Source organism: Tachypleus tridentatus, chromosome 5 (genome assembly GCF_004210375.1).
Source record: "Tachypleus tridentatus isolate NWPU-2018 chromosome 5, ASM421037v1, whole genome shotgun sequence".
Lineage (NCBI taxonomy): Eukaryota > Metazoa > Arthropoda > Merostomata > Xiphosura > Limulidae > Tachypleus > Tachypleus tridentatus.
In genome coordinates, this window is record NC_134829.1 from 26,681,282 (window position 1) to 26,704,002 (window position 22,721).

The 22,721-nt window shown below is 32.8% G+C and overlaps 1 protein-coding gene and 1 non-coding gene across 4 annotated transcripts; one reads left to right on the forward strand and one right to left on the reverse strand.

The window, feature by feature from the left end:
- Positions 1-324: 324 nt before the first annotated feature.
- On the reverse strand, positions 325-22,204 carry LOC143250783 (N-terminal EF-hand calcium-binding protein 1-like). 3 transcript variants are annotated; one of them, XR_013028361.1, is made up of 13 exons: positions 21,630-21,753; positions 21,452-21,476; positions 20,291-20,399; positions 17,167-17,290; positions 13,158-13,300; positions 12,762-12,871; positions 10,112-10,179; positions 9,230-9,283; positions 6,073-6,182; positions 3,033-3,206; positions 2,624-2,701; positions 2,185-2,276; positions 325-1,804 (listed from the first exon to the last, which is right to left on the reverse strand). XR_013028361.1 is itself a non-coding variant. In XM_076501762.1 (12 exons), exons 1-12 carry the CDS (start codon positions 21,702-21,704, stop codon positions 1,764-1,766), a joined length of 1,029 nt encoding a protein of 342 aa, XP_076357877.1. In that variant the 5' UTR covers positions 21,705-22,204; the 3' UTR covers positions 325-1,763. The 3 variants fall into 3 exon arrangements, 2 of the variants coding, with proteins under 2 accessions (XP_076357877.1, XP_076357878.1); XM_076501762.1 differs by lacking the exon at positions 3,033-3,206 and having other exon boundaries at positions 21,630-22,204; XM_076501763.1 differs by lacking the exon at positions 3,033-3,206 and having other exon boundaries at positions 17,197-17,290.
- On the forward strand, positions 3,040-3,111 carry TRNAD-GUC (transfer RNA aspartic acid (anticodon GUC)). The gene has a single exon. It is a non-coding gene; the product is annotated as a tRNA-Asp (tRNA).
- Positions 22,205-22,721: the final 517 nt, after the last annotated feature.

The window sequence follows — 22,721 nt, forward strand, 5'->3', positions numbered from 1 at the left end:
TGTGGCCCAACACTAAAGTATTACTTATGGGTATATAGTATTTTTTTTTAATATAGGTAAAATCTGGTAGGTTAAATTTTTACTTAGAACTAAATGTGCGTTATTTACTTGCTTATATAAACCATGCTATATTAAAACTTCACATAATATATTGTATTTCTATAAAGAACACAGCTGCACTAAAAGTCACTTTTATGACTAAAGCTGTAACTAATCTGTTTGCATATTGAAATTCGGCTAAAATAAGATTTATTCATAAAAGTAACTAAGCTTGTATTTGTTTGATAAATTTGCCTCAATGGAAGTTTGATAAATACCGAAATATTAAGATTTTAGAATGGTTTATTTTTTAAACCAGATCAAAATATAATACATTTGAAAACCTACATTACACGTTTAATCTAAAGAAAGCAACATCCATAGTAACACTTATTCCCTAGAAAAGCTTAATTTCTGAACACTCCATTGGAAATTATAAAATATGATTAACCAAATTAAACATAAAACTAAAACAACAACGCTTTAACCCTTGTAATGTTTGGCAGTGTAGTGTTTAGGAAAATGATTATCTCAAAGGAATTTTTAAAAATACGATAATACAAAATTATTTTCCAACACAGCAACTAACATTTTAAAATTTGGATGCAAAGCAAGCTTTTGTGTAAATATACTGCTTTGCAACATATCAGTCAAAAGTTGTATAAATGTTTTCTATGATACAAGGGGCCCAGGAAAGATGAGAGCAAACACTGAAACCTTGTTCGAAATTGTGGCCTAGAATGTAGAAACTGCGTCACTTCACCCCTTAAATCACCCCCACACAGGCGCGCGCGCAATTTTCCGTGGTGAAAGAATGCTCCAGGACTCGCCTACTAGAAGGACACTGACCTACCTTTGTTAGAAAGGTCGATAACTATACGTAAACACGACAAAATGGGGTGAATAGCTGTGTGAAAACTTGTAGGGAGGGATTGATACTAAGTGGAAAGAGATGCACATTAATTAACATGATATCCATATTGCAAACAGTTTAAAATAATATATTAAACTTTCTGATTTGCTAATATATTTGTTATAGCTACGTCGAGGTCATCATTACGTAATAATTATTTTTAAACAATACAATTATAGATTAGCATTTTAAAACAAAATATCAATGACACATAAATTACGTTTGAATTTATTTCTAAAATTCCAACAAATAAAAATTTCCTGCATAAAAGTTTTTAAATTTGAACGACAAACGTTAAAAGTGGTCAATAGCTGACGCTATAAACAATTTTGATTGGTCTGTATTATTAATAGTAATACATCAAGTCCTTGACTTACTCGTAACGCCATCGTCCTATTTATTATACGTATTTTCATTCAACCATGTTAAAAGGAATCGCATCGGAAAAAGGAATTTGGCAGCCACTGATTTCAATATGATAAAACAAACAAGTGATAGAGGGTTCATATACCGGAGTTGTTGCTTTATTAATTATATGTCAAAATACTATCTCAATTTAAGATTGTTACTGTGACCTAAAGCCGGTAATTTGAAATGTTTTGATCAATACGTATAATTAATAGAACCTAAAATTATACCATTAAATTATTGCTACTTAGTACCTAATGTAAAATTAATATTTTTATGCTGTCTAAATTTATATAATTTCTGTTTAAAAAGATTTGCAGTATTTTCAACATTTTCACCAAAAGATGCACATGAATATGATTTAGTTACGCGTTCTTTGTAAAATGTATCCTGTTCCGATTCTTCAACACGGCTCTTCTTCTTTACCATTCTCCCACCAGGAGGCTGTAATAAATTTATTGAATGTTACTGTGTGCGCTGAACGTCCAATCTTATCAGAAATGATTTAAATGTTTATTCGAAACACAAAATATTCAAATTCAAAATAATATATTTCATACGTGGTAAGTTATTTCCTATTTTCCTAATATGCCAGAGCTAAATTAACATTACTAAAGATAATCAATAAAAAAAAATTCTTTTAACAAATTACATGTATTCGCAACCCACAAAGAAAGTACCCTATGTAAAAACTACTACTTCGGTAAGGTACACAGAATTATTTACAAAAACAGATTTCAGCTTTTCTAACATATCAGCAGAAACACATGTAAATACATATGTATTTCAATGGTTAACTTCAGTTTCAAAAATTTGTAACTTACAAGGTATTTCCATGCTATTAAAATACGCGAGTTTTCGTAAATGGTCAACACAATGGTGCTGCAAAGACTTATAGGTTTCAGTCTTCAGGTGTCTAACAAATAGAAATATCGGTTTTAAAATGAATTTATTTAAAGAGATTTTCAAAAAATATCGCTACAAAATATGTACACTACATTTAACAAAATTTCGTCAGTTTCTATGGACATAATATTAACATCACTGTACAGACATCAATAGATTGTAATTTAATCAGAGATGTCGCTGAAATAGATTTACAGAACAAGCTAATTAATAAATAAAAATAATACGAAAAATAGCGCAACTTTCAAGATAAGATTAATGTAACTTTTACCAGGAATTTTGGATTGTACTACATTTACTGTTTAACGTTCTAATATCTTAGAGTATTATTTAATACAAGTGAATTCGCTATCTTACTTAATCCAACTATCTTCGCTGTCCCATAACTCATACACGACGTAGCTCGAATCTTCTTCAAACCAACGCACACACACGCTGCAATGATAAATAAACACGAAGTATTTACTTCCGTTTATCAAAAACATCTTTGTTAACCTGAAAATGACCTAGGAAGGTCGAAACGTTGTTTTATCCTTATCAATAAAAGTGTTAATACCCATACAAGTCATTTTGAGATACATTTTCATGTGAATTTCTCGTTATAAGGAATATATAATTTTAACATTGCTGTTACGCATATGACATTCACCCATTTTATTATTATATAAGGTACTACAGACTTCCGTTACAATCAAATTCAGTTTTAAAATACGTGAATGTTGGTTTTGTTTTTTTAAATAATTTTCATCTTAGAAAAAGCAATTACAAGCAAGTCCTCGGTAGTATAGTGGTGAGTATCCCCGCCTGTCACGCGGGAGACCGGGGTTCGATTCCCCGCCGGGGAGATATTTTCTTTCTTGACTCCCTGGGGTTATACGTCTGCTGACTTATAACGTGAAAAAAGCAGGTTTCGTTACCTGTGATGTAACTTTGTTCTTAACTGAAGAGATAAACAAAAATATAATTTATATACAATTTTAACATGAACGTAGTGCCTAATACCAAAACGCCACCCTACGGGCAACTGTGGGTACAACTGTTTATATCTTATTCAAAACGTTCAGAAAAAGTGAACATTTTATACAAAATGATTTTTTGGAAAGTACCACAACGGTAAGTATGTTGGTATTGTGTAACCGTATAATAAGTAGCATCCTTTACTGAAATTGTACGTTTTTGAAGAACTCCAACGTCAATAAAGGTAGAACCTGACTCTTATGTATAGTCCTAATGAAAGTTATAGTCTTGCTGTGAAGAAAGTGTGGCTATTAAAACTGTAATAAAGAAATGGACGTTGCAAATATCGTAGCTACTTTTCTGAATTGTCGGAGTCTCGAATACCGAAAATATAAATTTATTTATACATCTTTTCTTGTGGCAGTTACCAGATGGCACCACATCGTATTGACTATTTCGATCACATACACTGTTGGTCAACATCTTAAGGCCAATAAACATAAATAAAAAGTATGCATTTTATCTGAGTTGAGCTTCGAAAGATGAAAATAAGAAAAGGGAAATAAAAAAAAAAATTTTTTAGCATTTAATAAGGAAAATGTGAACACTATAAAATTAGCGTAAATATTAGCTGGTCAAAAGTTTAAGACCATACCAAAAAGAGCTAAAGAGGGTAGGAAATGCCCAACAAGAGATCTCAATAGTTAGTTGCACGGTAGTCATTGTGAATAACTGCAAACATTCGCTTTAGCATGGTCGATATAAGCGTTTGCAGAAAGCTGGCTGGAATGTTACTCCTAGTGGTGAAGATGGCTTTACGAAGATCATGCACTGTTTGGAATTGACGTCCATTTCTACAGACTTTCCTTGTCATCCACCCCCAAACATTTTCAATGGAGTTCATTTCGAGCGAATACGCTGGATGGTCCAAAAGAATCACTTTATTCGCCATGAAAAAGTTCTTTGTCCTGCGGGCATTATGGATTGCATCGTTTTCCTGCTGAAAGATCCAGTCATTTCCACACAAGCGAGGGCCTTCAGTTAATAAGGATACTCTCTCCAACATGCCAATGTAGCCAGCTGCTGTTTGACGCCCCTATATAACCTGAAGCTCCATTATTCCACGGAAGGAGAAAGCACCCCAGATCATGATAGAACCTCCTCCACTGTGTCGTGTAGAAAATGTCTCCGGTGGGATATCCTTATCGTGCCAGCAACGTTGGAAGCCATCTGGACCATCCAGGTTAAATTTTTTCTCATCAGAGAACAAAACCTTCTTCCACATTTCTACGTCCCATGTTTGGTGCTTCTCAGCAACGTTTAACCGAGCTGCTTCGTGCTGTGGAAGGAGGTGTGGCCTTTGAAGACGTTTACGGTTTTTAAAGCCTTTATTCCGTAGATGCCGTCTTATTGTTCTTGGGCTGCACTCTGCGTTCGTAAGGTCCTTAATTTGGTTCGACGATTGGCTAATGTCTTGCCAGACAACCCGTCGAATCCTCCTACTCAACGCCGGCGCCATTTTCTTGGGCTGACCACTTGAAATTTTCGTTCCGTATCCCTCAGGGTCTTTTAAGACATTTGCAACAGCAGTTTTACTACGCCCAATCTCACCAGCGATGACACGTTGAGAGAGACCTTGCTTTTGCAGTTCGACAATTCTGCCACGTTCAAACTCTGTTAACTTTTTAGCCTTTGCCATGTTTGTGGGAGATGTTGACAACGCTAATGCTTGAAGACACATGACTAAATTTCGTTACGTGTTTACCGATTAACGCTTCGTTTCAGTATGGTCTTAAACTTATGACCAGCTAGTATTTAGGCTAATTTCATTGTGTTCACATTTTCCCTATTAAATGCTAAAAAAAAAAAAAATCCCTTTTCTTATTTTCATCTTTCGAAGCTCTACTCAAATAAGTGGTTGAGTCTAACAACGCAAAATGCATATTTTTCTTTATGTTCATTGGCCTTAAGATTTTGGACAAAAGTGTGTCTACTTGCATAAATAAACATTACGTCCTTTAAAGTAAGATTACGGTTAGATTTCGTAACAAAATTAAGCACTATTAGCCCTCAAAATAAGTCACTCCTTAAACACCTAAAGTTTAGCAATGCAGCTATGTTTAAAAGCTATACTAATATAATATAAGAAAAAATATTTAAGCAATTGCAATAAAAAATTCAAAACCCAACTCCGCGGGAAACACGCGGACTTAGCAATCCTGTTACCTATGTTTCTTAGTCAGTCACATAGTATAATGTGTAGCTTCTAACGGGAATTATTTCTGTAAAGTGAAAATAGGCAGTGATCTTTTGCAATGGTGAATTAGATGACATCTCGAAGTTACAACCTCCATTATTTTTCGCTAGAAATGATCAACAGTGACGTGGTTAGTGCATGCGCTTTACGAAATAATAACATTATTGTCTCGTGTCGATACGATTTTTCCATCCTGTAACAACTCTTCACAGATATTTATTTCTCAACTGAGACCACCGACCTTCGCCACGTTCAGTATTCTTTATTGTTTTTAGTAAATAAACAAACATTGTTTCGCAATGTTATAAATTTTGTCAAGTCTCTTTATCTCTTTGCAAGGCAATCAAAATCATGGAATACAGTTTAACTCTGCATAAACTTTCTGCTGAACCACCCGTTCTTCTGTGAAAACTATTCGATCATTGTTAAAGATAGTCATTACACTTGTGAATATTTTACAGTTATACAATAGAAAAGAAAAAAAATCGAAATCCACAGCGTTATTTTTATCTTCAGTACAGTACTCCTCTACATCAATGCATATTTTCCCTTTATGAATTTTCTAAGATAAATACGATAAAATTAGTCTTACTTTCTAGAACCTTTGGTGGAACGAGTAAATTCAGCATACGATTGGAGAGATTTCCTGAATTCGTCTATGTTACTGTCTTCTACAGGGAATGACTGCTGTACAAGGTAGAGCTAAAATAATAGTTTTTATACACTGAAATGAAATACATTTGTTGTATAACGTTTCAGTTCACTGTTACAGCTATAAAGTGAGAAACGTTAACAAATTACGATAAATATAGACATAGACCCATTTTTAAAATTAAAAACAATTACTGATTTAGCCTTTAAATTACTAAGGTTGTTTATATACCATTTGCTACCGGTTTCATGTTTAACACTGGCTGTGAAAAAAAAATTGGTAAAACGATTTGTTTGTTTTCGGATTTTGGAGTAAAGCCACTCAAGTGATGGCTGCAGTAGCTGTCCCAAATATTGAACTAATAGAATAGAAGAAAAAGAGTTAGTCAGCACCTGCCACCAAGTGAGGAACGCCATTATTATTACACGTATCATTATCCACACCGATATACTTGTTTTATTCATCCACTGGGCCACGTTTAGTCCATGATCAAATAATAAATAATGGATGATATTAATAGTTTACTATCTACAATACAGTAGATAGTGAAATAAGTTATAATACTGATGGTAATTCTAGTCAATGTTGTATAATTCCCAAGTTACGTTCATTTTCAGAATTTCAACTGTTCATAAATATGTAGTGAGCTTTGGTTTGCATCTCTTTCTCAGAAAAGTTTATTTAATTCTTATATATTTTTCATTGTTACATTGTGGAATCACATGTTATATTAAAATTAATTCACTCAACAATTCCATCACATAATTGGTCTGAATCAGGGTTCTCAAATTTTTATGAATTGTCAACCCTTTGAAAAACTTACAAAGTTGTCATCCACGCTCAAATTTTCAGAATATAAATTATAAATTAAATTTCAAAATATAATCGATTTTTATTCACTACAGTAAAATTGTTACGAAATATTAAACGTAAAAATGAATGAGTTAACAAGTGTATGAATACTGGGCTGTAGGTTTGTGAATTTGAGTTTCAAGTCCTCGACTTCTTTGACGTTGAGCATGTTTCTCACAAGATCATTCACATGGCTAAACTCAGCTTCGACCATTTACGAACTTCGAAAAGCGTTGGGCGGTTAGTTGCAAAGGTTAACCTTACCTCATCGGTTCCAGAATTCAGAGACCAACCACTTTGGAAGACTGGTCTAGATACTTAAAAATATCAACACTTTGGTTCAGATGTTTTTAAAGGTAATTCGAAACGAATCATGGTTGTCTGCGCGTAATCTCGTCCACGTCTAAAAGAAACATGTTTGTTTGTTTTGAATTTCGCGCAAAAATACACGAGGGCTATCTGCGCTAGCTGTCCCTAATTTAGAAGTGTAAGACCAGAGAGAAAGCAGATAGTCATCACCACCCACCGCCAACTCTTGGGCTACTCTTTCACCAACAAATAGTGGGATTGACCGTTACATTATAATGCCACCATGGCTGAAAGGGCGAACATGTTTGGTGTGATGGAGATTCGAACCTGCTACCGCAAGATTATGAGTCGAGCACCCTAACCACCTGGACACGCCGGGCCCAGAAGATGAACAATGTAAGAGCATTGAACTTTATTATTTCTGACTTTTATCTTGAAAAAGTCCTCTATTCTCAAAATTGATTTTAAATGCACACACACAGTGATATTCTGATTTTACATTTTTTTATTTTCCGTTTTTACCTATAAATGACGAAGAATAACAGTTTTGGAACATCACAACTCTCTTTACAAAGGGTGTACACATTATTTAAAAAAATCGATTCAAAAGTTGTCATGTGAAGATCGGTGAAAACCATCTTTTAACAACACATATTTAGTACATCAAATCTATTTCTTAAAACAATGATACTCGGTAAAAATATGATAAGAAAACAACCGATAATCTGTTTGCAGAAAGACAAACAAACTTGTTCTATACCAAAATCCTTGTTTTAGGTCAGTGTATGCCTTAGAAAAGATAACAATCTGCCTAAAATATTGTATCCACAAATCTAAAGTTTTTGGCTTGTTTTGAATTTCGCGCAAAGCTACACGAATGTTATCTGCGCTAGCCGTCCCTAATTTATCAGTCTAAGACTAGAGAGAAGGCAGCTAGTCATCACTACCCACCACCAACTCTTGGGCTACTCTTTTACCAACGGATAGTGGGACTGACCGTCACATTATAATGCTCCCACGGCTGAAAAAGCGAGCATATTTGGTGCGACAGGGATTCGAACCCGCGACCCTGAAATTACGAGTCGAGCGCCTTCACAACCTGGCCATGCCGGGCCGAAAGGTAAAGCTACTGGGTTAACAGACACGGTTAAAATGTGACGGATTTTATCCTAAATATCAAAAATATACCTGTCCATTAATAATTAAAATGTGGTAAAACTATGACTGGATGTACCTTAAGAAGTAAAATTATAGCTGTCCACTGATTAGTGTTATTTTGATCATGAATATTTATGCTCGTGTTTTTTTCTAAGAGTTACTTTGGATAAGTCGATTTATTGTAAAAATATGGACTTAACACTCATTTGCATACATATGAAATGACCAAATTAGGTTTGTTTCATTTCTAATTTACGTAGTGAGGAAATAAAACACTGAAGTATTGTCACACCCGACAAAAAAGAAAAAAAAAAAAGAGAGAGAGAGAGAAACAGCACCTTAGAGATTTGAATCGTATTTTACTAATACCAGTTCCACCGACCACTCATTGTTTGTTGTTGTTATTTTTTTCCAGAGGCGTTTAACTACAAATTATCATTTAGTTTGCATCTTTTCGGCACTGAAGAGTACTCTGGACAGTAACTTCAAGACCGACATGAATATCTATCGTTCTCTATGTAACATTTTTTTTACAAATGGATAGGGCGCTCTATCTGATGGTCGCGGGTTCGAATCCCTGTCATACCAAAGACGTTCGCTCTTTCAGCTGTGGAGTAGTTATAATGTTGCGGTAACTCCCACTATTAGTTGGTAAAAGAGTTGTCCAAGAATTGGTGATACGTGGTAATCAGCTGTTCATCTTCACTAACTTAAAAGATCAGTGTCTTTATAATGATGCCTTTTTTTTAAATTAATAGATAAAATACAAATAACTTACCATCTTATTTTCTGTCTCTTCCATTTCTGCTTGCGCAACCTTTTTAAGACGAGGCTACAAAAAAGTAATAACATTAATTATTTCACCCTTACATTACTGACTTTCTACCCACTGAACAAAGTACAACATACCAATCAATTTTATGTTTCTATTCTCGTTATAATAACCAGTACAAAAAACTCACAAAAAGATTGACTGGAACCACTCCTCTCCTAAGCAAGATGCATAAGGCACTTAAGCAGTAATTAATGGGTTTAACTGTCAAACTGACAGTATCTTAAACGTTTTTTGATGAGTTGTATGTTATTAGCGATCTTGCATTTAACAAATTTATTGTTTCACAAGCAATTTGGTGAAAAATACAACAGAAAAATATGTTTTAGAAAACCGACGAGTGCATTTGAAAAAAGTATCATAATTTTCTTCTAAGTATAATAATTATGATTTCATAATACAGTTCATAAAACGCAAAAGCTACTGAGAGAGAACTCATTTCGTTTTTTTTGGGGGGGGGAGAGAAATATTTTAAAAGTACTATAAAACTGCTAAGATTTAAGAAACTTGTTATAGAAGCTGTAACAATTACCATACTAAATCACCTATCTTCCCCCAAAAACAAAACACAAAACAAACAATAAAACATGAACAGTAGTTGTATATAACAACAATGGTCATAGAATTAAAACAAAGAATTTGTAGGAAGCCATAAGTTTGGGTTTTTAAAAGAAAAAAAACCGATCCAAGAATCTTGTGTTTCAGTTTCCAGAATTAAAGAACAAATCCAATAGAATGACATAAAAACAAAGTAATATAATTCCACAGTACTTATCTATAACTGAACACAGTATATATCAAATATAGATGATAATCGATTGAACTAACCTGATTTCCCAGCTGATGAACTAAACGTTCCAGTTTTCTTACTTGAGCACTCAGATCATGACTGGTATCTAGTAGACATGTTATCAGATTTATTCAAAGCCAGTATAGATATAAAACTCACCATAATAATTTTCAAAACACACTTATATAAATAATATTTTGGGCGAGAAATGGAATTAACAGAATTTTTCTTGCATTTTTAACTTCAATCACAAGTTAGTTTCAGTATCCTCCGCCAGTTGTTTCAGTGTATCTAGTGTATGATGTTAGTTACGGTGTGGTTGACATATTATTACACAGATTCTTCGTTACTTCCACTTAAAATTGTGATAATTACTAGTGTAGTCTTCTTCTGTGCATGCTGTGGTTATTTAACTCGCTCCAGGAACAACGGAATTAGCTTATTGCTTCGTCACTTCTGAATGATCAGACCCGTGCGTAGAAAGGTTCTAATTATCAAAACCCAACACAATGTCTGAAGCACAATAATCATGCAAAGCATGCCATTGTAATGTATGTCTGGGGGCATACCCTCCAGAAAATTTGTGAAAAATAGGGTCTATGTGATTAATTCTGGAAGCAGTTTTGAAATATAGCTTAAACAATTATATAGATGTTCACATAAAATCCACAAACAACCAATAAAAAGTCAACAAATCATCACTCTGTTATAACACTGTATGGGGGATTAGGCTTAAATTAACATAAATATGTATGATTTATTATAGTAAAGTACTGTACTATCTACATACAGTGTGATTATTAACTGTTATATTAATAACTTTAACACCTCTGTACAACAACAGCACATTAATTGTTTCAATTATTGGCTATCACATAAGTACATATATAAACTACTCAAATAACGTGTTAGCATGCTCCATTATTCTACAATGCTTTTCCATAAATAAGTTACATATAGTTTCAATATTGACAACAATGTCATAATAGTTAGAGGTAGAGCACATAGTGTTTCGTCGGTTTGTGTACACCTGTAATTAATTATTCAACTGGCAAAGAGAAAAGACGAACGTTCACATGAACATGAACTCTGAAACACAGAGTTTCAGTAACATGAACATATTTAGTACATTGAAGTATGTTTTTAAGCAGTCAACCAGTATCTGGGGTCTGTCCTGGAGAAGTACTGAAAGCCATATTCACTTCCATTTATGTTCTTTATCAAAAATACCAATATTTAACAAATCTTTTTTGTAAAAATCTATAATCTATAATCAGAGATAGAAAACCTTGTGTGAGTTTTGATGACATAATTTTCTGAACTGATACTGCTTGCTTTACATGTGCGTCAAATCTGGAGGACAGATTACTGATAGTGTGGTGAACAAAACGACTGTTTACTGTTTTATTAATCTAATCTTCCATGGAACTATATTCTGTATTTACACGCTATTCTTGTCGTTCATTACCCCGTGTCAAGCTAACATCAATATTAAATTTCTTTACAATACTACGGTTGTGCTTTAAAATACTGCGTAATTATTCACATACGTTCACTCCTAGTGAAATCAGCTGTTTAAGCATTGTTCTATTACGGAAACACCAGACACAAAAACAGACAGTTCTATTGAACCTCTTTGAACCCACCCCACCCTTATCCCGAGTATTTGCGTGATGTTGAATAAAGGTTTGTTCTTGTTTTTATTTAACGCAAAGCTACACGCGGGCTATCTGCGCTAGCCGACCCTAATTTAGCAGTGTAAGACCAGAGGGAAGGCAGCTAGTCATCACCACCCACCGCCAACGAAAAGTGGGATTGACCGTTACATTATAACGCCCCCACGGCTGGGAGGGCGAGCATGTTTAGCGCGACACGGGCGCGAACCCGCGACCCTCGGATTACGAGTCGCACGCCTTACGCGCTTGGCCATGCCAGGCCTTGTGTTTTAAGCCTATTCTGTTGAATAGTTTTATCTCATTCACCGCTGCAACTCGCAGCGCCTTCTAGTTAACAAATTACAGCATTGAAAATAAAGTTTATAACAAAATTATTTTCAAGCTGGAATAACAATAGGGTGCTAAATAATTTTATAATAAGAAAATTAACATTATATAAACCTAAACTGAGATATATTAAAAACATATCAAAAACAGTTACATATCAATATAGTTACATCAAATAGTAATAATTATATATATATATATATATGTATACATACACACTTTAAAAGTTATACTATTTTAAAACTTTCCAGAATATAGTAAAACTTTAATATCGTACTTATTCAAACTGAATAATTTAATGTCACTTTTCTCATACATGGCATAATTCAAACCGTAGATTTTTGACACGGTATACTTTAAGCCAACTCTACGTTTCTTTGAAGTAAAATAACAACCCATACCATTTGTTTTTCAAGAGAAAATATCATCAAAATTAATTAAAACAGAATGAATAATCAATAAAGAAATATTAACATATAATTGTACAATGTGTAAATTATTTTATAATATTAATCTTATCAAATCTAGTACTACATTTTTCTAAAATTATACGTATATATATTTATTTAAAATAAAATATTAATTTCACAGTCGACTTTATAAAATAGAGTAGTTTTCCAATCTTACAATTAATTGGCAGCTATCAAGTTAAACCAGTGAAACAGAAGAGAAAATTACTAACTACCTTCTAGATTGAGTGATGTCTGAGTAACCACTTGTTTCTTCAATCGTACAGGAGATCGTACGGTGGGACAAACCTTGAGCTTTCTATTGTTTTTTATGGGTGGGGATTCCCTATAAGAACAAACCAAATACTGACATTATCTAGTTAAACCAGTTACCTTTTCGAACTGTAAAACATTATCACATTTTGAAATGTGTGCCAAATAAGTCTGTAAAGAAAAACTTTCGGGGAAATTATATTGCTGTTCTCCTTTCATCTTACATCATTTATTATAACTAATCAACTTTTACATCATTTATTATAATTAATTAATTTTTACATAATTTATTATATTAATTTTTTCCATCTATTTATTCTAATCTATCAGCATTTCAATGAATATTAAATACTACTAGCCTGTCAATAACAGAAATACAATTCTCTTCAAGCTTGGTTGCAGTTTTTTCAACAAGTTGTAACACTAGTGTCACCTGGTGCTGTGTTTCTCGAAGTAAAAATCTCGAAGCAAACTGTGCTTTCCATGTAGAGTCGTCATACTTCTAGAAAATTATTAAATGATCTTTCTAAGATCGTTGAATTTATGCTAAAAGTAAAATGTATTTACATTAGTTTATATAGTGAAGTAGAAATAGCTATTTATATAAGACAAAACGTCTCCTTTCATGATGAGTTCATAGCCTAAATTATTTAACTTTATCCAAAATACTGAACTAATTAATTGGTAATTAAGGAAGGCAGTTAGTGAATTCTTGAATTATTGAGAGTGTTTGTTGGCCATGGAATAAGCCTGTAAATGGTTTAAAAAGTACAGAAACGCTATTTTGATGAACAAACGTGTTTTCCACTTTCGACGTCACCAAAACCATGCTAATTTTTTACTTTTGTACGCATGTAGTGTAAAAATTACATCTGTAGTGTTTAAATAATGGCAAAGCAATGACTATAAAATTAGTGTATTTATTTTAATGTTAAATGAGGTTAGTGACTGTTATTGATAGAAACGAAAAATGAGTTTACATAAGTATTACATGTCTAAAATACATATTTACTGCACAAACCTGACATTGTTAACACTTAACGATACAACTTCGTTTTAGAGCAGAGCCACGTTGTCCTATTTGCTGTGTCTACTGCGGGGAATTGAGTCCCGGATTTTAATGTTGTAAATCCCACCAGGAGGAATTTGGTTTTTGTTTGTTTTAGTGTGTATGTTTTTATAACAAAGCCACATCGGGCTATCTGCTGTGTCCATTGAGGGGAATCGAAACTTTTAATTTAACTTGCAAATCCGTAGACCAGTGGGGGACTGTTTGTTTCAGAACAAATCCAATCTGGACTATCTATAGTGTGCACTGCAGGGAATCGAGTCCTAGATTTTGGTATTATAAATATGGAAGTTTGCAGTCGTCCCAACTGGGTACTGCTATAAAAGTAACAACTGATACGCTGTAAACATAAACTACTGCATGATACAAAATTGGAATATTCCAGCGGTAGACTGCTTAGAATGCGTCGATGTAAGGAAATGATTTTCGTTAATTACTCGCCCCTCTAGTCATCAACAATTTTACAGCCTTACGACGATAATGTCTATTTAGCTTGCAATGAACACATTCAACACACAAATCATCAATGACCAATCGTAGCGCCACTGCTTTGCTTGAAAGTGATTTAACATTGTTTATTTCTCACCGACAGGTAATTTTTGATTGGGCAAAAATAACAATGATATTCAAAAATTGATCTGAAAAATTATTGGTTAAACAAATACCTCATAGGTCGCGGCGCTTGTTCGAAATATTTCATTTTTGCATATTTTAAGTTTTGTTTGTGATACGCTAATAGTAGTAATAAGAAAATACTTGTACCTACAAGAAAATTAGTAAGTGCACATAATTTTAACTTAGGCCTAACATTTGTTGAACGCTAGGCAAATAAATACAATTGAACGTGTTGTAATTTTAGTTGAAGAAATAAAATGATTTCGTTATCCTTTAAGGATGAAGCATGTAGTACGTGAACTGTACTTTATATTCTTCTTTTTACCGGATAATTCCAGGACAACAGGACACTTTACAGTATATATATATATATCATAGTTTATTCTACAACATAAAAATATGCCCTTATCTTTGCTATAATGTCTACAAATCAACTACATTCAGCAAAAAACAAAAGTAGGAAGAATACATATATTCAAAAATCGTGCTCTATCAACAGTCAAATACTCTTACAAACAAGGAAGTGCAAGAAGTGAAAGTTTTAATTGTTATTTTTTAATTAAATATATATCTAAGTTATTTACTCCCTTAATGTTTAGTTTTACATTTTGTGTTTTGCAGTTTTTACCATTACTTATTCTCTTGTTGGTGATGGATTTTCACCAAGCTTAGCATGAAGGTTTGTTGGGTCCAAGTGGAGATACATAAAACTTTAGGTATTACATTTTGTTTCTTTGTAGTTTTATGTACATTTTTGGGTGTTTTACAATTACACATAAAGAAACCAACTTTTCACGTTCTAAGATAGCCTTTCACTAGTCATGAATTTACGTAACTTCCGTCCAGGAATGGGTACTCCAGCTAGTAGTTAAATAATTTTGGAATTGTTGTTTCGTCGAAATGTTCGTAATGTTACACCTTGTTCACATGAGGGCTTATGGGCTTAGGTAACTCTTTGAATGACCAAAGAATATGACCGAAAACAAAGATATATACAGTAGTATAAAAGCCAGTCAAAAATAACAGGAAACCATTATTCTATCTCTAACGAATATTATACAACTTAACTAAAGTTAATTTGTCTATACCTCTAAAATGCACCTACTCTTCACTTATTTCATTAGTTTCGAAGTCATTCTTTTACCACGTCTTTAGTAAAAACAACGTGGAAAAATGAAATGTTTTCATGAACATGTGCACTCTTAGAGACTTCAATAATATTTTTGAGTTTTTTCACTGTATTCTAGATGAGGAACTAGAAAACACAATTCGAATATTCATACACAAATTTTGAACTCTTTCGGCTGTAAAAAGCAAAAGAAAAAAGTAGTAATGAGCTTGTATTTTTCTTTATGTTTCAAGGCCAAGTAGGTAATATGTGTGTTAAAATGTGTGTCAATATGTGTGTTAAAATGTGTGTCAATATGTGTGTTAAAATGCCAAAAGAATATTTATTAATTAACATTTATTGACCACTAAAACTTTTTTAAACATTAACTCTATAATGTTAGTAATAGTAGACCTATTTGTAGTCTCATTTAATACATAAATTGAAACACTAGTTGGTAAATTTTATTTTGCTTTTGGGTACAGCTCAATGTCATAAAGCTTCATAATTAAACTATTTTGCTATTATATCACCAAAGTCGTAAAAAGTAAAGGATAAAAATAAACCTTTCTAACAACGAAAAATATTCAACATAAACACCACAGTTGGCCGAATAAAAATCAAGTGATAGACTGTTGCTAAGCAACAGTGCATATTGTTGAGTATTAAGAAAAAAAAAAAAAAGAGAAACATAAAAGCGTTTTCAGCAGAATGACAAAGGAGGACATAAGCCTTTTATAGTTACTATACATATAATGGATTTAAAACTTACTGCATTAAATAAACACTCGGATTTACAGTTTCAAAAGTCGGTTTACATATAATTTTGGTATGGTGAAAAGTTATTTTTATTGGACACCACGTGTCGTAAACACAGTGAAGCTACATGTTGTATTTTTCAAATTAAAACAAATATAAATTTACATTTTTATAACATAAGAACTTTATGGAAAAAGTTTTACAATAATGTAAAAAAAATAAAATATACAATAATGGTAAGAATTTTTGTTTCTTTAAAAAATGTCACAATGAAATATTTTTAGAAATTTTAAAGCTCTGAATTCATACAAATATTATATAAAAAAATAAGAGATTTTGTTTGTAGAAACTACGTAATCCATAGTAAGTTACTGTGACGTTTCAAACTATTTGAAGTATTTCATCCAATAGTTCAATTCCCCTCGGTGGACTCAGCATGTAGCCCGATGTGGCTTTGTTATAAGGAAAACCACACACACATCCAATAGTTTTGTTTCCCAACGCAATAAACAATATACAACAAATACGAATGTGTTAAAGAGCTGTATTGATTTAATTAATACAATTAGATCAAAATAGCTAGATAAAAACTAAGTGTTAACGAATACTAAAAACAGAAGTTGGATTTCCAGTACTTCAACTTTCTTACTCCTCTTGGGATTACTTCACCATTTAATTTTCTTTATATCTTTTACATTTTACAAATTAATTATTTTAGTTAAGAATTAAAATAAAAGCAGCAGAGCTTTACATTAAAACAGGTGAAAAACAAAAATAAATAAACCTTAAATTTACAGTATATTTTTTCTTTTCTCACCTGTTGCAACTTTCTTAGAGTTTCACTAACCGTTGAGCCTAACTCTTCTAAAGCTGCCAAAACCTGTGAATAGGGACCTAGATGGCGTAGCAATCCAGAACACAATTCTGCTGCATCGATGGTGCTAAAATAAACAGAAAAATTGATATAAAAGAAATAACGATTTTCATTTTGTAAACATTTACGCTTTTTGAGGGCATGGAATTGCAAGCGAAATTCATATTATAAATAAACAATATATCAAATGACCTAGTCAAACCACCGTGAGTAGCCAGGACATAAAACTGGCATTGTTTTATTTACAAACATTATCAAAACTAATCAATGATTTAAGCACTGTATTCATAACGAAAGGCCTGGCATGGCCTAGCGCGTTAAGGCGTGCACTTCGTAAGCTGAGGGTCGCGGGTTCGCGCCCGAGTCGCGCCAAACATGCTCGCTCTCCCAGCCGTGGGGGCGTTATAATGTGACGGTCAATCCCACTATTCGTTGGTAAAAGAGTAGCCCAAGAGTTGGCGGTGGGTGGTGATGACTAGCTGCCTTCCCTCTGGTCTTACACTGCTAAATTAGGGACGGCTAGCACAGATAGCCCTCGAGTAGCTTTGTGCGAAATTCCAAAACAAACAAACAAAGAATTCATAACGAAACACAGGAGAAAATAGACGCCATCTATGAAGACGTTTCAGACGTTGTCTGGTTACAAATTATAAACATTCAAGCTTACTTCAAGCTTTAAACACAATTATGAGATTACAATTATATTCATGAATTGTTAGAAACACTTCCATTTGTATTTATTTACAAATATGAAAAAGGAAGAACCCTGAAATATCGCCATTTTTGTCTTCTTTATTGAAACCGTTTCTAAAATATTTTGTTACTTCGGTAAGGCAACTGGAGGCCCATTTTCAACTTAAAACTTTCGTCTTCCTGGGCTGTTAGTTCCGTAAGGTCGTGGGTCCAACTGGGAAAGGAACATAGGTTTTGTATATCAACGAAGAGAGTCTAATAAAAAAAAATGAGGGAGTGAAAACCGTAGGTCACTCTGCAGTTAAGGGAAGACTTGCGGTCACATCTTTTCAAAAGTTTAAAAAAGCAACATGGACATAATAATTAAAAAGGATTTTAATATCGTGTAGTGAAGTTTTGAATTCTTAGGCTGCCATCTTTTTTTCTTTTTTAAATTAATTTTTTCAGCCTGTACACAATGTGTCGAGAAAGGCTGAGGTTGACAGCACTCATGTTGGAAACAGTGTTTGACTAATTTGAGCTATACTGAGTAAAACAAACAGCAAATCAACTATAAAGACGAATCTCGACAATTATAGACCTTACGTAGTAACGTGAGCCAAGTTAATGGCAACTTTTTTATAGCCATATTGGACGTAAATATTAATCGTGAAAACGTGGCCTACCTTACACTATCATCTCATTTTCAATTCATTTTCACAAATTTGCTAGCAAATTAGGCAATATATACAAATAAAGGTATGTAAAAAAGTCAATCTTGACAAGAAAATTTCTTATTTCATCGCGCCAAAAACGACAATCGCGCTAGGTGCCACAAAATTAGTCGAGATTGCAAACGGGAGGTCTTGAGTTAGGCCTACAGATCTACGTTACAGTCCCACAGGTCGAGAATTTAGATATCGTAACAAATCATTTAGTCCTGACAACATCTTTATATACCGGAAAGCAGTTTATGCTTGCAAATATTTTGGGGTCGACACGTTGTTGATAGTGTGGAAAATGTACAAGACATCCAACTACAGAGCTTACTCGAGAGTAAATCGAAGTTATTTTTAGTGACTAGACCTATTGTTTATTTTCTGTCAGAAGTAAATTTACAATCTAAATGCGCTACATCGTATTCTTTTGTATTTTAAGTCCTTCTGTCTTGTGAGATCAATTCCTTCATTACTTATTATCATATATTTTATATAAATAAGCCCTGGATTTTAAAAACATTTGTCTTGACAAGCCGTGTTTTTGATTAAATTTTATTATTACCCGCCGAGCTCTACCACCGAACATTGCTTGTATGGGCCTGTTTCACAATATTTAGATTACGAGAAGTGCCAAATTCTTACACGCGACAGATTTTAGCAAGATCTATGCGATAAAATTATGACAAGGTACACTGTATATACAAGAAGTTCTAATCACGTACAAAATGGGAACTGCATATTATATGGTTTCCAAGCCTCGTCAATGTTGTTTTATTGTCGCAGTCCATTTGACTTATCATACTGGATATTTTGGAAACCTATAAAACGATAAGTGTTTGGTTCTTTGAATAACTAATTGCCGCACAGTTGACTATCATTTCAAGTACCTGATCTCAAAATTCAATTGCAGCAATTACACTCTGATTACTAGATTGTCTCTCTGCTACTTTCAAAATGGTGGTGTTTACTTTTTGGCTTGCCGGTAAATATATGCTTAACGTTACGTGTATAGGGTCTATTGGAAGAAACATAAAAATGAAGCAAAAACTAGGATTTTTTAAGACTAAGAAGTTCAAGGTTTGATTAGTTGGGAGGTCATATTTCCTTGGTCAAAGCATCAAAAGATAAAATAGTAGGTGAAGTCCTTAGTCAGGGTATCCAAAGTCTTGGTAACTTCGTTCTGTTGATATGTTTTAAAGTAAAAACTTAGGTCAATGTGAATAGGAAAAAGAGTGAAAAAAGACCAAACATATCAGGCGTTTTCCCCTTGGAAATAAGGTTTCAATGTTTGCAAAAGCTGGAGTTCGAGTTATGGTTTTAGACTACATATAAACTCAAATTCAGATCAAGAAATTGTTAATGTTTAAAAATTATTATTATAAATATTATTACACGAGCTTGTATATTTCCATTTATAATGGGATAAAACATATCGTACGTATTATTTAGAATAAAAGAATAATAAGTTTTCGCTTGCTGTTCGATTTTTGTTGTTGTTGTTTTATGTGTCTTTGTAACACTTCATGTTATTTTAACACGAAAAGCTCAAGTGATTAGAGAAATGATGTATGAAAGTAAGTTAGAATTCCTAACCATCAGATAAGATAAATTATCACAACAAATTCAAAACGAATCGTACAACAAGCAAGTTCATTACAGTTGTAAAAGTTAAATACCCAGTATTATGTGAGTTGAATTCCTCAAACATATCCTCAAGTTCGCTTTCTGTCAGTATGCCATCCCAGAAAAAATTGAAAAACTCATCTTTGGACAGAACACCATCTCCTGGAGAAGGAAAAATTAACAACAAACACATAAACCTAACACAACAAATACGATTTTTTTTTAATTTGGTGTTTTTTTAATTTTCAGTTGAGAAAAATATTACATTTTCATACAATGAAATTAAATTCTATTTTTTACTTTTATCTTAAACATATATTTTCACAAAATTTCTAAATGTAGTAGTTGGTTAAAATCGCACATTAAAAGTTTATGAAATATTTCGAAATGCCATATTTATTACTTATTTTTAAACAATTGAGATCAAATTATTTTATTAGAAGTTACAGCTTTTACAGCAAGGAAAATTATTATTTAGTACAGGTAAGACATTACGATCACGTTTCGAAACGTCTTAACTGTTCTGAAAAATAATTTTCCGTACTGTGAAAGCTGTCACTTGTAATAACATAATACTTAAACAGTAAGTAAGATTAAAACGAAAGTAGTATTTTAAATCTAATATTACAACACATTTCAAAGAGATTAACTGTTACTCACTGAACAACAGTTACAAATTTATGGAATCTTTGTTAACTCTGCAATAAAACTGTGGAATGTAACGTATTTATTTTCTAAAATGTCGCCACTAATCATATTTGGCTAACCCTAGATTGTTTCTATACTGTTCTTATATATTTACTATTACAGTTGTTCACCTAAAGTCTGAAAATAAGTCTACGTTGTAGAAGTGCTTTTTTTATGAAAAAAGTGTTTGATATATAATCTCTCTGAAGCATTTTTGTTTCATATTCAAACTATTAATTCATGATGCCTGAAATATTTTAATGCTTTCCTATTCACACCTTAGCCTCACCCAATCACAAGTCCTTTGATAAATTTTACTTTTTTTCCATGATCTAACTGAAAGACAGCATAGTTTTTCAGATTACATTCGCATATTTTTTTTAATAAAAGGTAAAAGCTTAGGAACACATCTATTCAAATCATATAACAAGGCATAACATGCAACAATAGTTAATTCATATATCAAGTTCTTTAATTGTTTTCATTTTTGTATTTCATTTTAAACAAGACAGGAAATATCTACTCACCATTGAAATCAGCTCGCTGGAACACCTAAGTTAAACAAAAACACAATAAATTTTAAAGTAATTTTTCATAATCTTGCACGCTAATACATATACACATTTATTTGTAAGTTTTGAGACTTGAATCTATTTATATATAAATGTATATATTGGGTTTAAGACGAGCAGTAACTTAACTCACGTTAAGAAGTACTGAACTTCCTTTCTGCAGCGAAGTGAAAGGGTTGAAGATCTCCATATCTGTCAGTGCTGCCATCGTGTGTCAACCTGCTCAACTTCGCCTGGTTGTTACAATAAAGAACGCTATTTAGAGAAGTCTCCCACGACGCTGGCGGAAGGAACTAGCCTAGTGACGAATTTTTCTGTAGGTTTACAGCAGCTTCTTTTATGCGGGGAATGTGCTTAAGGTATGTAGTTTTGAGAGGTACTAAATTGATATCACTTGGGTTGGTTGCCTATATTATTCCATGCAAGTTCCATTACATCATCAAAAGACGTCATAAAATGTATGATACGTAGGCCTATGATCTTTTAATAGACAAGTTAGCTTGGACCTGACTTAAAAAACAACAAAAAAAGACTATTTTTTACATAAGGTTTTTATGAAATACTGTTACAAGACTCTTGAAGTTGGGATAAAACGTGAAATATTACTTATTACCTGTCGTAATTCCCAATTACAACGCAACAAAAGATGTAAGTTGAAGGAGAACGCTAGTCTTGTGCTTACTAAGTACACATCCCAAATGAAGCTGCAAACGGCCGTCAACAGTTACGTTTTTGGCATGTATTACATTTTTAGCTTGCCTAGCTTCATTTCTTTGTTGTTTAGTCTCAGAAAACCTGACGCCTTAAAAGCACATTTAATAGAACCTTGTAGTATAGTAATTTATGTATAATATAGTTTCTCGGTTGCGTTTTTAGAACCTAGTCTTGAAATTACGGTAATGAAACAGGACATTCAGTATAAGATGATGTTTTAGCTACGGTATTTTGTTAGTAATAAGGCATTAACATTACACGCATTTCCAGAAAGTTAAAACTGACGTATATATCACAAGCCTGCGAATTTAAAATTTGTAAAAGTAATTTTGGTTTAACACCGGATTTCCCCGTAATTCAGCTTCGCAGACTTCGAAAATAATATTCTTTTTTTTCTATGAAGTAAGAGTTTTTACAAATCGAGGGAAAATTATTTACATCAAATTATTATTTCGTTTACTATAATTAACATTTTTATTATTATATTTGTAAACAAAAATACAAACAAACT

Excerpts from the sequence above, each read along its gene's own strand:
- LOC143250783 (XM_076501762.1), bottom strand. The coding sequence starts at position 21,704 with ATGGCAGCACTGACAGATATGGAGATCTTCAACCCTTTCACTTCGCTG. Across the intron at positions 9,284-10,111 it reads TTCATCAGCTGGGAAATCAG|CCTCGTCTTAAAAAGGTTGC; the intron begins GTTAGTTCAATC and ends ACTTTTTTGTAG. Across the intron at positions 2,702-6,072 it reads TCCACCAAAGGTTCTAGAAA|CGTGTGTGTGCGTTGGTTTG; the intron begins GTAAGACTAATT and ends TTATCATTGCAG.